Source organism: Saccostrea echinata, unplaced genomic scaffold (assembly GCF_033153115.1).
Source record: "Saccostrea echinata isolate AGI-Se365-2 ecotype Australia unplaced genomic scaffold, CSIRO_AGI_Sech_v1 ptg000001l, whole genome shotgun sequence".
In the NCBI taxonomy this organism is placed as follows: Eukaryota; Metazoa; Mollusca; class Bivalvia; order Ostreida; family Ostreidae; genus Saccostrea; species Saccostrea echinata.
This window is the reverse complement of record NW_026889750.1, coordinates 17687429-17701629: the sequence shown is the minus strand read 5'-3', so window position 1 is coordinate 17701629 and position 14201 is coordinate 17687429. Positions and strand designations below refer to the sequence as shown.

The window sequence follows — 14201 nt, the reverse complement described above, 5'->3', positions numbered from 1 at the left end:
GAACAAATTTTATTAAGAATTTATTACAAACTTGATATATACTTTCGACAGAACAAAACAAGGATAACAATATTTGGTTTGAATATCACAGAATACAAAGGACCTGTATATACAGGTACATCTCAGTGTGTGTTGCAATAAGTAACAGCTGGTATACCTATGCATGAGATTTATATTTTCCAAGTTTAATGGTATAAAATAATAATCAAGTAATTCTTTACATATACATGTATTTTACATAAATTTTTAGTGGGGTAGACCAATATATGCAAATTATAAATTTCCCCCAAAACCCAGCTATCAATGGGATTTAAATAGCTTGATTTTTAGAGAAAAAAAAACATTGGAAACGTAAAACACCAGTCTTCTGTTTTTATTTTAGAACGAGAAATGTTGTTCTCGTAAAATGAAAATATTTTAATGAATTTTCAAGCTCATAAAATGCAGTAAAACTAGAACAGAAGTTGACATTTCGAATCTACCATTTTCAAATTTGGAGAAAGTGGTGTAAGAATTTTTGGAGCCTTTATAACCTGATGCCAGCATATTGCCTTAAGACCTCGTCACTGCAGTCAGCCTCCGCTTCCGTTGGTGGGATTGAGGACTTAGGGAAAGCACTTCCGAGATTAACATTGCACGATGGAAGTTTGTTTTTCTTGTAAAAATCAATCAATTTGCATAGACACTTGAAACCCTGAAATTAAATATTGGTTGTCACAATATAAAAAGAGTTAAATTTAAGCAACGAAGTATTGCAGTCGTCATTTGCAATGTACGGTATATTGTAAAAAAAAAACAAAAAAAAACAAAAAAAAAAAAAAACTCAGAATCAACACACATCTGCCAATCTGAGATTATACCGTGCATTGAAAAGTTATAAATTGGACTGAGTATACAGAAATTTGAAAATTTGGCGCTGTATACATAAAGAAATGGTTTCATCAGCGATATGACTTTAAAATACAAACATGTCGCTAAAATAATTTCAAAGATATTCATTCGTCCTTTATCTTTAAAATGTACTATTAAAATGACAGGAGTGTCTGAGTGAAGACCAAAATCTTTTTAGAATCTACATGTTATTCTGTGTTTCATTTATTAGCAACATCATTTGTTCTTGATCTGCACTGATATCTAATTGGAATACCTTAATTTTTTCATTAAAAATCAATTTTCAGGTAATAAAGTTTAAGAGTAATTTCATCTAACCTTACGGGAGGGATCTATTTTGTACTTTCTCTTGCGAGTCAGCATCACTGGGAAGGAAAGGACGTCATCCTGGTATTTTACTTCAAGGCAAAACCTGTTTACAGGGTGATTCTGTAGAGTCAACACTACCCAGTTTCCGCTCTACAAATCAAAATTGTGTGCTTTGTAAAGTAATAATTAAGAAACAAACATAAAGAGTTCATCTCGAATAGTATAAAACAAACCACATTTCAAAGGAATTACATTATTTGGCAAGCAGCCAAAATTCAAATCACGTGCAATTACTTGAAATGTTCCCATTAGGACTAAAACTCATTCACTATGTAACCCAGTGCCTTTATCAAACATTCAGGCATGGTAAGATAAATTTGGCATTTTTCATAAGATTTTAAAGAAATTGCAATTCCGTAGCACAGTAGGCCACAAGGAAAAAAATCTTCCTATCAATATAACATGTATAAAAACATCAAAGCTCACCACAGACATACCAAGAAAAGCCAAACATTTTCGGCAAAACAAACTAATAGAGAATTTAAGTCAATTTTTTTTAAAAATTAAATGACCCCGACCCTATTGTTAAACACATTATATTTATGATATATTCATAACAAGGTCCATAGTAATGGATAAGAAATACGTTTTTCTTTCATTCAATTATAATGCAATCTAATGCCACATCATCTTTAGCTCTCCTAGTAAGAGACCAGAAGAGCTTGTGCGATTGTTAGGTGTCCAAGTTGTCCATCTGTCTGCATGGCTGTCTGTCTGTACTACTCCTCTTACAAATTTGGTACGATTTCAATATATTTTGGCACACAAGTTGATTACACTAAGATACATAATTCTGTGTATAGGTTTTTAATTTCAAAGGGTGTTGCCATGGTAACTAAAATAAGAAATTTCTGTAAAAAGGCCACTCCCTTTACGGTTTTAGTCTGATTGCAATAAATCTTGCCACAAAAAGATACTAAAACAGGATCATTATTCTATTTATCGCTGTTGCATGGTTTCAAGTCCCAAGTGCTACTTTTCTCTTCCTTTGTTTTAAGTACAAACCAGAAGAGCTATAGTCTCATCAGAGACTTCTGGTTGCTTTACCTTTCCTTTATTGTGAAGACATTCTTTTATATGAGCTTTTTCGTTGTCGTCTTCAATGTCTGGATGAAAACCCTCTGATATGCAGGTAAACTTTGAACATGTTGCACTGCTCTCTCTCGGTCTGACGACAGGAACAGTCTCTGATAAGTTAGCAGCTGATCTCCAGATCCTACCACCTACGTAACAATTTATCTTATTATTATCTTTCTATTTCAATATTATTTATTATGTATTTGTTTTATTTTATAGGCTTTATTTTATGTCATAGACAAAAGATCAAAACATGACAAGAAACTACCTGCAAAACAGTAGCCTCCTGGAAAGAAAATGCAAACAGACATACTTTAGAGCTACCAACCCACCAACTGCACTATTTTGTCGCATGACCTGGTACTAATTCTCGCTTTATATGCATTCCTCCGCGTAAAGCAGATTATCCGGTAATTAAAATTTTTTTACTAACAACATTTTATATCAATTACAAGTCAATGGTCCCAAATAGCCCTCTTTAGCCTTGGAATGTCACAGTTTCAAAAACGTTGCTTCCAATAGCCATGTTTTGATAATATTTAGATACACCTATCGGAAAACTATATGCCTTAATCTATACGTCTACCGTGTTATTTATTTATTTTTAATTTTAAATTTCATTGATGACTTTTATAGACGATGAAGTTGACATTTAGCCAAAACACAATTTTATACTAGATTTCTTTAGTAGGCGCATTTTTCAAAGCAGGAGTATCGTATCACCCCAAAGGGGCTGTCAGTAGCAAAGTTTTTGATACTGTCACATTCAGATGCCACAGAGAGCCATTGAAGAGTAAATGAAAGGTAAATGAAGAGGAGAAGTAAAAGATAATTTATGTTTAATTTACGTAAACCATACTTAAGGCGGGGTAATGCATGTAATGCGAGAAACAATAGTACCCGAAACTTGTAACTAAAAAGTGTCACCGTTAATATTGTTTTTACAGTTGGTTGATCTGTAGCTCTCTGGTACATGTATATCTTTCAGAATTTTCTTACCCATTGAGATACCTTTCTGCAGCTAGACAAGTTATCTGTCAGAAAACCCGATCCACATTATCAAATGATGCCATATTTGCAAGTGCTAAGATTTGAATACAATGAGTATGAATGAAAAATGTATATACATAAAATTCTGTTCCAAGGAATCATTTTTGTCTTTCCAAGTACAATAGTTTACTGTTTAAAAAAAGTGGGGTGGGGGTAGGAGTTATACGCTGAATGATATATAATAGTTTTGTCATACAATTTTTTAGCCGAATATAGGATTAATTCCAGTATAATTTGTATATTTTAACGCTACTGTTACTGGACATAAATTTGAGAAAACTTCCTGACAATAAAACTGTATGTAAAATGCCAAAAATCAGCCTTTGTAACACTTAGTTTAGATTTTTTGACTTTGCTATTTGAATATGACACTATTTAAGAAATACCGCGTCCGAATGATGCACAAGGCATTGACCAAGTGGGGTGTTAGCTGGTGTACTAGTCCATAATCGACAGTAAAAAGATGGTTTAATGTTTCATCACTGAGTATCATAATTCGCCTTTAAAGCAGATACCAACAACATAATACAACAAATGATTGCAAAAAAATTGGCAGACCAGGACTAACATCAGCAGCACAGGACTGCGTCATCTTCATCAACGTTCCCCAACAGCGTCATCTACAACATTAGCTATCTTTGAGCATTGATCTGAGCTTGCAAAAAACGCCAATATCGACTTCTAAGGTTTCATACCAACAAAGTATGGCAACAGCAATGCAGGCGAACAGTTTGGTTTAGCTACCAGTCCAGATTTTGTTATTGCAAAACGTACTGGAATTGACAAAGTGTTTGGGCTTCGTAATGAACGTTTTGCGGAAAATAGCATCCTAGAGTTTGAAAGACCTGGTGTTGATAGTGTAAGGGCAACGGTATTCTATGCAGTCAAGACCGATTTGGTTATTATTCAAGGAACTGTGACGGCGCAGCGGTACATTGACGAAAGTCCTACATCTACATGTTTTTCTGCATCATGGAACCGTATTTCCGTATTTCAACATGATAATGCAAAGACACATCTGGCTCGAATTTCCTTTTTGCAAAATCAAAACATTCAGTTTAGCCTTAACCATATAAATCGCTAGACCAAAACCTCACTGAGCACGGATATGACAAATTGGGTAAATATTTGACCAAAGACAACCGCAACCATAGATAATACAGATCCGGCCAAAGCTCTACAGTTAAATTGGTTAACACTCCTAGGCTGTTTTTAGACACTTGTGGGAAAACGTTGTCATACTGTCATTGGTGTCCGTTTCGGGCGTACAAGATACTGATCTCTAATGGTCTTGAACTGCTTATGACTGTGAATATCTTTGGTGATTATTACATTTTGGTAATATACCTCTCTTTCATAACTGTGTCTTAATGTGTCAATAAAATTTTACCATTTTTTCAGTATATATATTCCTAAAAATAGTCGGAATGATACCAATTTTCTCAGATGATGACTCCCTTCTGGAGTACAAGCCACGATTGAACCTGTGCTCAGGTGGAGCTTTGTCTTCTGTCTCACTTTGTGTGGTCATCCTTAGCTCAGGTGTAGATGTCTGTTCCATAGGAGGGACAGGTCTAGATGTTTGTCCCATAGGAGGACTCCCCGGTGCTCCTGCACTGCCTATTCTGTATGCCTAAAATTTTATTGAAAAAGAGAAACAAATGAAAGACAAATTTAAGAAAAAAAGGTATTGTAAACGTGAATTAAAAAACTATACGTATTGGAAAATTTTAGCTATACGAAAATAATTTAATGTTAATACTATCTATCTACGCGAAACATTTCTTATGGCGTATTTAGCGTAAATTACCTCCACGTGTAAATTTCCAAGTTTACAGTCTTTTACAAACAAAATAGAGGGCTATTTACTAGTCTTCTGATTCACAAATGACTTGCCTGTGCTTTTGTGAACGGTTGATTATAGTTTACATAGTCAGCTTCCTGTACGCCTTCAACCACTGTCTTTTTGTTCTGTGTATGATAAATGTCGAAAAATTATAAATGCTGGTATTGCTTGTGCATTGTTTCATGGTGAGTTTGTGAATAACCTGTAAATTTTTTATACTACTTTTTTAAAATGCAAATTGTAAAAGCCTTTTGAACCGAAATAAGAGAATGCTATTTCTTTTAGACAAGGACACTTTCACATCTTTTTTTTTGTAATCTGCTGTTTTGTTTTAAAGAGAAATCATTTGGTGTAGATTTGTTGATAGGGAATAGTGTTGTGACAAACCTGGCTTATGTATGCACTGTTTATATATATTGTAGACCGCGGGCGGTGTAATGCCGCAGTTGGCGGGCGTACGTCTGGCACTGACGGGACACATTTGAGCTCTCCAGTATACATAACTGGGTCGTCTTCTGAGAGCTTTAAGTTAACCTCGTAATGAGTTGGAACCTTTTAAAAAATAATAAAACTTCGATCTTAATCAAGTTAAGATTTCTGGGATCCAACAAAAATTAGAAGAATATCATCTATTCATCTATCATAACGTCTATATATATTACGTTTGAATATGTTTTGGCCGTAGGAACCGTGGGAGGAGGGGGACAAGGGGGACGTGCCCTCCCCCATACTTTGGCCAATATATAATATACTGTAGAAAACATAGCTACTCAATGCGTTTGCCTCCTCCAGTAAAGCGTCTGATGACCTTTATTTGTTTGTCAAGGATTTTTATGCTTGGTATTAACCCCCCCTCGAACTGAAAATGTTTGGTTATGCCCCCTACACCCCCCACCTCCAACCCCCAAACTGATATTGCTTTATACAGATCTGTCAAAATCGAATGTTAGCGTTATATACTTACCCCATCAATTATCTGCTCAGAGGGTTCAAGTACGACGCTGTGAAAACCCCCTTCCATTGAGTTAACAGTATCGCTTGTATTGCACTCTGCCAGTGAAATGTAGTCTGAAAGAGGTAAAAAAAAAATCTAGAATGAAATTCTGTAGATAAATATCCATTTAGAAATAAAGTAATATTATTATTCGATTTCTAAATGATCTATGATTTTACTTATCAATTTATTGTGAAATGTAATCATGTGTCTGCTTCATAAGTGAATGCAGTCAATAAATATTGATTCACCAATTGCTGTAGATAGATTCTCTGGTACTCACTTGAAGTCGAAGCTTCTGTTTTTCCTTTAGCTTTGTGTGTCTCATCTTCTGTACCCTGAGAAAAAAGACGAGCGGCGAGTCAAAACCGACTTACAGTGCAAGCAACATTAATATAGATAAAACAAAACTAAGTTGGAGAAAACTCAAAATATATTCCAGTCCAGATAATTATTCTAAAATTAAAATTTTAATAATATTTGATTATCTATTACATTGCATTTTGATATATAGATATATGCATGTATTTAAGACATACCAGACATCATATATCTCTTCCACTGGTCATATATACATTTACAAATGTACATGGTATACATTCTATCTTTTATACAGACTAGAGGTAAAACGGGGGAAATCCCTGACTATGCCAGCTTCGTTGAAGGTTATACTCGGTCGTTTATTTTATTCAATAAGAGTATTAAATTTCTTATTCATTCTAGAATAATGAATTTTTTTTCACGAAACGTATTTTGTTCACACACACTAACGAGTAGAAGTGCAGCATCGTTCCAATTGTCTGTTATCTAAAGTTTACAAACATAATGATTTAAAGTTCGTTAAGTATAGACGATTACCATTAATTTTGATAAAGACTAATTCATTCAAACAGAAGTCTGCATATATAGTTACTAGAAATATTTAAGGAACCTCTGCGTTTCGTATTTGGTCAGATTGCAAAAAATAACAACTCTGGAGATGAGCGATGTGTGGTCTTCTGTGTGCTATTCTGGCGATAACTCCTTTGTAGGTCGTTTTGCTTAGTTCTGTCCTGATTTTTTATCTCTAAGCTTCACATATAGTTAGTTAGCCTTAAAACGGTAAATAAAAGAAGTGTCTCTTTTGTATAATTTATTAACTAACGTTACCAGTATTTAGTGGAAACATTGAAAGAGGTAAATAGAGGGCAAAGTAACTACTTTTTCCAGCAATCCGACAAGATGTGTTTGTGAAACACTAATGCCCCCGTATAGCGAAGGTTAAACTTTCTCAAATGCAAATCAAATATGTTGGTACCCAAAGTAAGGTCTTGTCTTGAAGAATAAACCTGTGAAATATGAAAGCCATAGCAGCAACCATTGAAAATATATGGAAAAGGTTAAAGTTTTTCAAAAGTGAGTCAAACATCAAGGTCATGGTCAAATGGTCAAAATTAATGGTGCCCAAGGAAAGGCCTTCTCACAAGAGATACACATGTGAAATATGAAAGCCCTAGCACCAACCATTCAAAAGTTATGGCCAAGGTTAAAGTTTTTCAAAAGGAGGTCAAACTCCAAGGTAAAGGTCAAAAGGTCAAAGTTGTTGGTATCCAAGATAAGGACTTGTCAAAAGAATTGCATATGTGAAGTGTGAGAGCCCTAGCACCATTTGTTCAAAAGTAATGGCCAAGGTTAAAGTCTTCCAAAAGAATGTCAAACTCAAAGGTCAAAGGGTAAAAGTTCTTGGTATCCAAAGGAAGGTCTTGTCACAAGAATTACATGAGTGAAGTATGAAAGCCCTAGCACCAACTGTTCAAAGTTATGGCCAAGGATAATGTTGGGTAAAATTTTTCAAAACTGGGTCAGACTCCAAGGTCAAGTCAAAAGGTCAAATATGATGGTACCCAAAGAAAGGTTTTGTCACCAAGAATACACATGTGAAATATTGAACCCACAGCTCCATCCAATCAAAAGTTATGGGCAAGGTTAAAGTTTTTGCGGACAGACAGACTGACGGACGGAGAGGGCAAAAACTATATGCCCCCGAATCTTCGATGACGGGGGCATAAAAAGCCGTGCTTATAGATGAACGATTGATAATGACATATATTTGCAGATTCACTAGGGTGGGAGGTCCGGTACTCTCCCCCCCCCCCCTTTGGACTTCGCGAAGTTATTACATAGTGAAGTACATAGTGGAGTAACAAAAAAGACCTTTGCCCCCCTCCTCCCCGAAAACGACGACCCCTGTTAAGTTGGTAGGAAGAGTTATACATATGAAGCTTAAGAAGTGTAGGAAAGCTGCTCATGATCAACAGCCCCCCTCCGATCCTCCTCAACCATTGGGCACCATCACAACTATGAAATAGGTTTTCACTTTTCACCTCTGGGAAAGGAATCTGGAAAATCCTTTCCCAGACGTGATAGTCAGGATTTTTATTTCTACGGATCGAACCCCACAAATACCACATTATTTTTTAATAACAGAACAATTTTTGCCGAGAAAATTTTCCTCATTAAAGTTTTGTTTATCATAATTTCATAAATTTCAATAAATATTACTTAACTTTAAATACTAAGTTTACAAAATGAATATGAGCTTTACATATCTGAGGCAATAGACATTCTGCACGCCTTGTTCACCCATTTCCTTGAGGGAGATAAATTAAGACTCATAAACATAGCATTTCTACAGGTGACATATCTGACATTTTTCTCTGTTTATTTGGAATTCAATATAAAATTTGTTTATAAACAGTCTTTCTTATATTAATATATGTTTTTATGTATGAAGTAAAAAGGTATTTAGGACTTTGGTATTGTTCCTGAATCGATAAGTTTCAACTTCAGGAAATAATTTGAATTTATTTCTTCCTTTTTTGTGCGCCTTGCTTTTTTAAGAAGACATAACATTGCCTTTTATTCTTCCAATGATATTATACATTTAATGTTTTTTAACGTTTGTTTTTGAAATTTTTGTTGTATTTATCCTCAAAGATCATGAAGCAATAATCTTCACTTCTGCTTGATACATTTTTTAAAATGATCTTGATATATGAGGAAAATGTTCATGATAATATTTTACTGAAAGTTAAAAAAAAATAGCCGTTTCCATTGCTGAATTAACTTTGTAACATTTATTCGGTGAACAAACTTCAAATATAGTATATTAAATATACCACGATAAATAAATAAATTTAATTAATTTCCAAAGATATCAATAGTTTTGGGGAGAAACTGATCCAAAAGAAAGTTACAATTATTGCAGACACCTTCTCAACAATAATGTATACATGTATAAGATTTAAAGTCTAGCAAAGAAAGCATATGATAAATATCTGATGACACAATTTGGCTAAGGGTAAGTCCTTATATGTGTGAATATAATATTAGGTTTTTTTGTTTTTTTTTTTTTATTTTTCTACGCCCCAAATACCTTAATAAATAATGACTCATTTTTAGATTACTTATAAACGAAGCTCATCTATATACATATATTAAAAAAAAACTTTCTGGTTCTTTTTCATGCAAGTTGTGGTATTCTATAGCGAGACCATTGAATTCCAAGATAAGTTACATGAATATGAGATATATATCAAAGGATATGCATGGAATGACAAAAGGAACATTATGTTACCAAGAAAGTCATAAAAGTAATGTAAAATATAGCTTAAAGTTAAAGAGGTTAAAACACAATTTAACTCGAAACGAGAAAATATGGAATGAATATATTTGAATACTACTTTATTATTTACAATATTTTAAACTATAGAAATGAATTGGACTGGGTAACAGGCAAAGCCTATTACACCTCCAAACAGAAGGCCGTAAAGTATCATACCGGGTAAATAAGTGAAATAGCCGCAGAATTACATGAAAATAATTCTCTTTTTCTCCTCTTCTATTAATTAATTTACCTTTATAACTGTATTAGGTTGTCTCAAAGAAAAGTTTTCTAAAACACCTGATCGCGAGGGATGTGGTTGCATATTTCCCACGTGACTGGAACTGCTTTGGTGATACTGATGAAGTGCAGCTGAAATGAAAGTAGTGCATACTTTAGTACTTTAGTGTGTAACATGCAATGAGTATGATAGGTATATTTGTACGTTTCGTTCAGAGTGGACTATTTTTCATTATGACAAGCCTGCATTGAATCATTTACAGTAATCCATGCAAATGATATTCTAGTCTGAGCTTATCTGTCAATCTTGCCATCAAAAGGCTCAGCAAAGCCATGATTAGTAATGTTCATATGTAGCCATCCTCAGGCACTATCAATTCAAGTTTTTCAAATCATGACCCCCCGGGGCTAGGGTGAGGCCACATTAGGCGATCAAAGTTTTACGTAGGGGCATATAGGATAAAAATCTTTCAAAATCTTTTTCTCAAGAACAGCAAAGCTATGGTTAGTTATAATGGTTAGTCATATTTATATGGAAGCATCCTCAGGTAGTGTAGTTTCAAGTTCGTTCAAATCAAGACCTCTGGGTGGGGTGGGGCGACAATGGACGATCAAAGTTTTAAATGGGATCCATGGGAAAAAGCTTTCAAAAACTTATCAAGAACAGCAAAGCCATGATTTCTTATATGTAATCATTGTTGGGTATTGCAGATTCATGTTTGTTCAAATCATGCTCCCTACCCTACCCTTGCCGGGGAGGGGGTAGGCTGGGCCACTTATACATTTTAAAAAACTTTTCAATACAGAACTGATTTTTGCTTTTCTCCAGCCAAAGTGCTCTGGTGAGCAATGTGGGCCATGAGCCTCTTGTCCTTCTTACTTAGATCTCAAAAATTTGTTTGGATAAAATTCATATTGGATTTAATGGAAATATGGAATTTTGATGTACACAAAAGAGAACCCTTTGAGAATGGATTTAAACTTGTCCTTTTCTAAATTGAAATAAATATCTTTCCCCTTTCCGACTAGAAACGTACGTGATGATGCGTATTGGTTGCCACTCAGAGGACTACATGGTTGAGGGGGTTGCTGGGTGAGTCCATGATAGACAGGTCCTCTATACATCCCCGGTAATGGAGGAGGCTCTCGATGATAATGCACCGTCCCTATATGTATGTGAATCCCAGAATCTCGGAATCTGCTTCTAAAATGAGGGCCCAGGAGGTCATCAATGAGTCCGCCATGAGGTTCACTCCCGTCACCAAGGCCCGAATCATCTCCCACACCACTGGGAGCCGTGGAGGGAGGCATCCGCTCATATAATTCATTCTGAAAATCCATGTGATACTCTTCCCGTCGTGCATCTGTTTTATCCTGGTGTGGCAAGGGTCCAGAAGCATCCTCCATATCGGATGTCTGTGGGAAAACAAACTAAAGATATATTATGATGTATAAAACAGCGTAAGTGATACCTTGGAATGTCTGTTTGTACACTTAATGAAAAGGTCATATCAGGAGGTGTCTAAAAATACAAACTAAAACATGTCTTTAGATAAGCCCGAGCCATACAAAAATGTCCTCAATAAACTATTTAACAGACGAACGTCTATTTTTCAATACACACTCAGAAAGACTGTCAGTGTAAACTAAAAATTTAACAATCTTGATACATATCAATACTCAATCACAACCCCACCAACTTTTGAATTAAAAATATCAAATTGGAAGAACCTTCATGATTAGGTGTAGATTCGAACTGGTATATCATAACAAAGCGTTTTGAAATCTATTTATATGAAAAGAAAATGTTCACAAATTCATACACCTGCTTATTAATTTTACTAGAAAATCTTAGCATTTCTTTATATTTATTATCTTAAAACTCAAATAAAAAAATGCTTAAATACAACCTTATTTGGCGTACGAGGCACATGGGATATAATACTCAATCATTTCTTTTGTTATTTCCAAAAATCTCAAAACAAATTGTTTAAAAACATATAAAACATATTCAAAAACATGAATAGTGCAATCTTGAAACCACGATTGTTCGCACTCATTCAGAAAAAAAATGGTTGAACAAAAACCTAAAGCTACCTTAAAAGAATCTCTTGCATATCTATCTGACAAACCGATAATATAGCATTCTTTTCTTCATCTTCAAAAGAAAGATTTTTCTTTTTGCAATCCTGATATTACTTGGAAAAATTCTATTATGATTTTGTGCATTCAAATGTGAACTCTTCAAACGAAATGTACTGTTTAAACAAGCTTCAATCATCACTAGATGGGATTGATTGAATATTGATTGGACAATCTGTAGTCCCTTTTTTCACATGGTTCAAAATATAACCAAAAAGAGTACTCTAAAGTACGCATGTTTTGTCTGTAAAAGCAATAATAAAGATACATATAAAACTTAAGTCTGGTCAACGTTTTATTCATTTGCATACTGGTATTATAGTTCATGCATGTACCCGAAAAGAAACATAATCCATGTATAATAACATCATTTTTGAAAGTAATCAGATAATTATGACAAACAATATGCTGCAAATGTCATCCGACAATTTAATTTCAATTTCGAACCCGAGTTGATGTACCGATCCTGATTCATTGGCTTACTTGGCTTACACCGACTGAAAGCATTTCGTTTTCAGTTTGTGTGGTAATTGTATATCATAAGGTTTACAAGTACAATATCGTTAGTTCATAAACATGCAAGACATATGCTAATTATCAAAGCCCTACCTCTCACAATTCAATACTTCTAGAAAAGTTATTCTGGTATATTACAAAAAGTCTTATGAAAAGAAGTGCACGTTCTAAGTATCGACTTACTTTTCACAATTCAAATAACATAGTGTATATGGATATTGTAAACAATTTTGAAAAGCAACTGAAAGGTCAAGTGCGAAGTAATAAGGTCAGCATCCCTTGCATTTTGCAAAAGGCCAGTGTACCAAACAAAATACATGTATGAGCAAAATATCAAACCCTACCTCTTACAATTTAAATGATATTAGGTGGGACAGACGCAACGGACAGACACCTTACAAAGTGATTCTTAAGTATTGCACTGTTTTGCAGGCAAATTACACACAAACAAAACATGATTCCATGTAAATTTTCATCTTGGCCTAAAACGTTTTTCAATTTTGAGCAGAAGCACTCTCTAAACAAAGCTAAACGCTAGTACATTGAAACTTTATCTTTCAAGGGATCTAAATCTCGATCTAAATTCACTGTTTCTTGACGGCAGAGAATTCGCCCTTGAAAAAAGATGTTACCCGTATTTCAACAAATATTAATAAAGCTCTTTTCTTAATGATGAAACAGAGTGGTTTACGGAGCGGATCTAAGAAGTGTGACTTTACTCAGATTAGGAATCAAATTATGAAAGGAACTTTAAAGACATGTATTGTCGATATTGAACGATAACTTTATACTGCATTTCTATTATTATATTCAAGGTTCAGTTTAAAGCCTCGGTCATGTCTCTGAATTTTTTATACAGTCACTGCAAAATACAAAAAAATTACGTTCATGGTTGGATGAACAGCTTGATGTCTTCCGTACCTTTATTCTTGGATTCTATAAAGCGTTTCTTTAACTTACCTTCAACATTGTGTTAACAGATTTATCTTAATATTAATTAAAATTCTTACCTTTGACTACAGTTAACTATCACTCAACCAAAGTGCTTTTTACAACATGAAAAATCTGAAATATCCCAATCTACTTCCTGTTTACGATACGCTTTACCTCTGCTAATTTACGTTTAAAAGACCTGTAAACTTTAACTTCATTTTATATTTTAAGCGGTATGTAATCTTCAATGAATACTATGCTATAAAAAGATCGGGTGCAGAAGGACTAGAATTTAAAGGACTACATTGCTTTTATATATATATATATATATATATATATATATATATATATATATATATATATATATATATATATATATATATATATATATGAAGCACTATGGACTCAGAACTCACTAGGAGAAATTTTTCCGAGAGAATGATCCACAAACAAAAGAACGCCTTTCAGAGTTAGACAAGGCCCCTGACAAATTAAGTAAG

General features: G+C 34.2%; 1 protein-coding gene across 1 annotated transcript; it reads right to left on the bottom strand.

Annotated features, from left to right (window-relative positions):
* Positions 1-49: 49 nt before the first annotated feature.
* LOC133186209 (uncharacterized) lies at positions 50-13833 on the bottom strand. Its single transcript, XM_061321444.1, has 11 exons — positions 13779-13833; positions 11148-11526; positions 10124-10242; positions 6511-6565; positions 6198-6301; positions 5621-5785; positions 5284-5358; positions 4822-5020; positions 2308-2483; positions 1210-1350; positions 50-694 (listed from the first exon to the last, which is right to left on the bottom strand). The coding sequence occupies exons 2-11, from the start codon at positions 11515-11517 to the stop codon at positions 527-529; spliced, it is 1572 nt and encodes a 523-aa protein (XP_061177428.1). The 5' UTR covers positions 11518-11526; positions 13779-13833; the 3' UTR covers positions 50-526.
* Between the last annotated feature and the right edge of the window lie 368 nt (positions 13834-14201).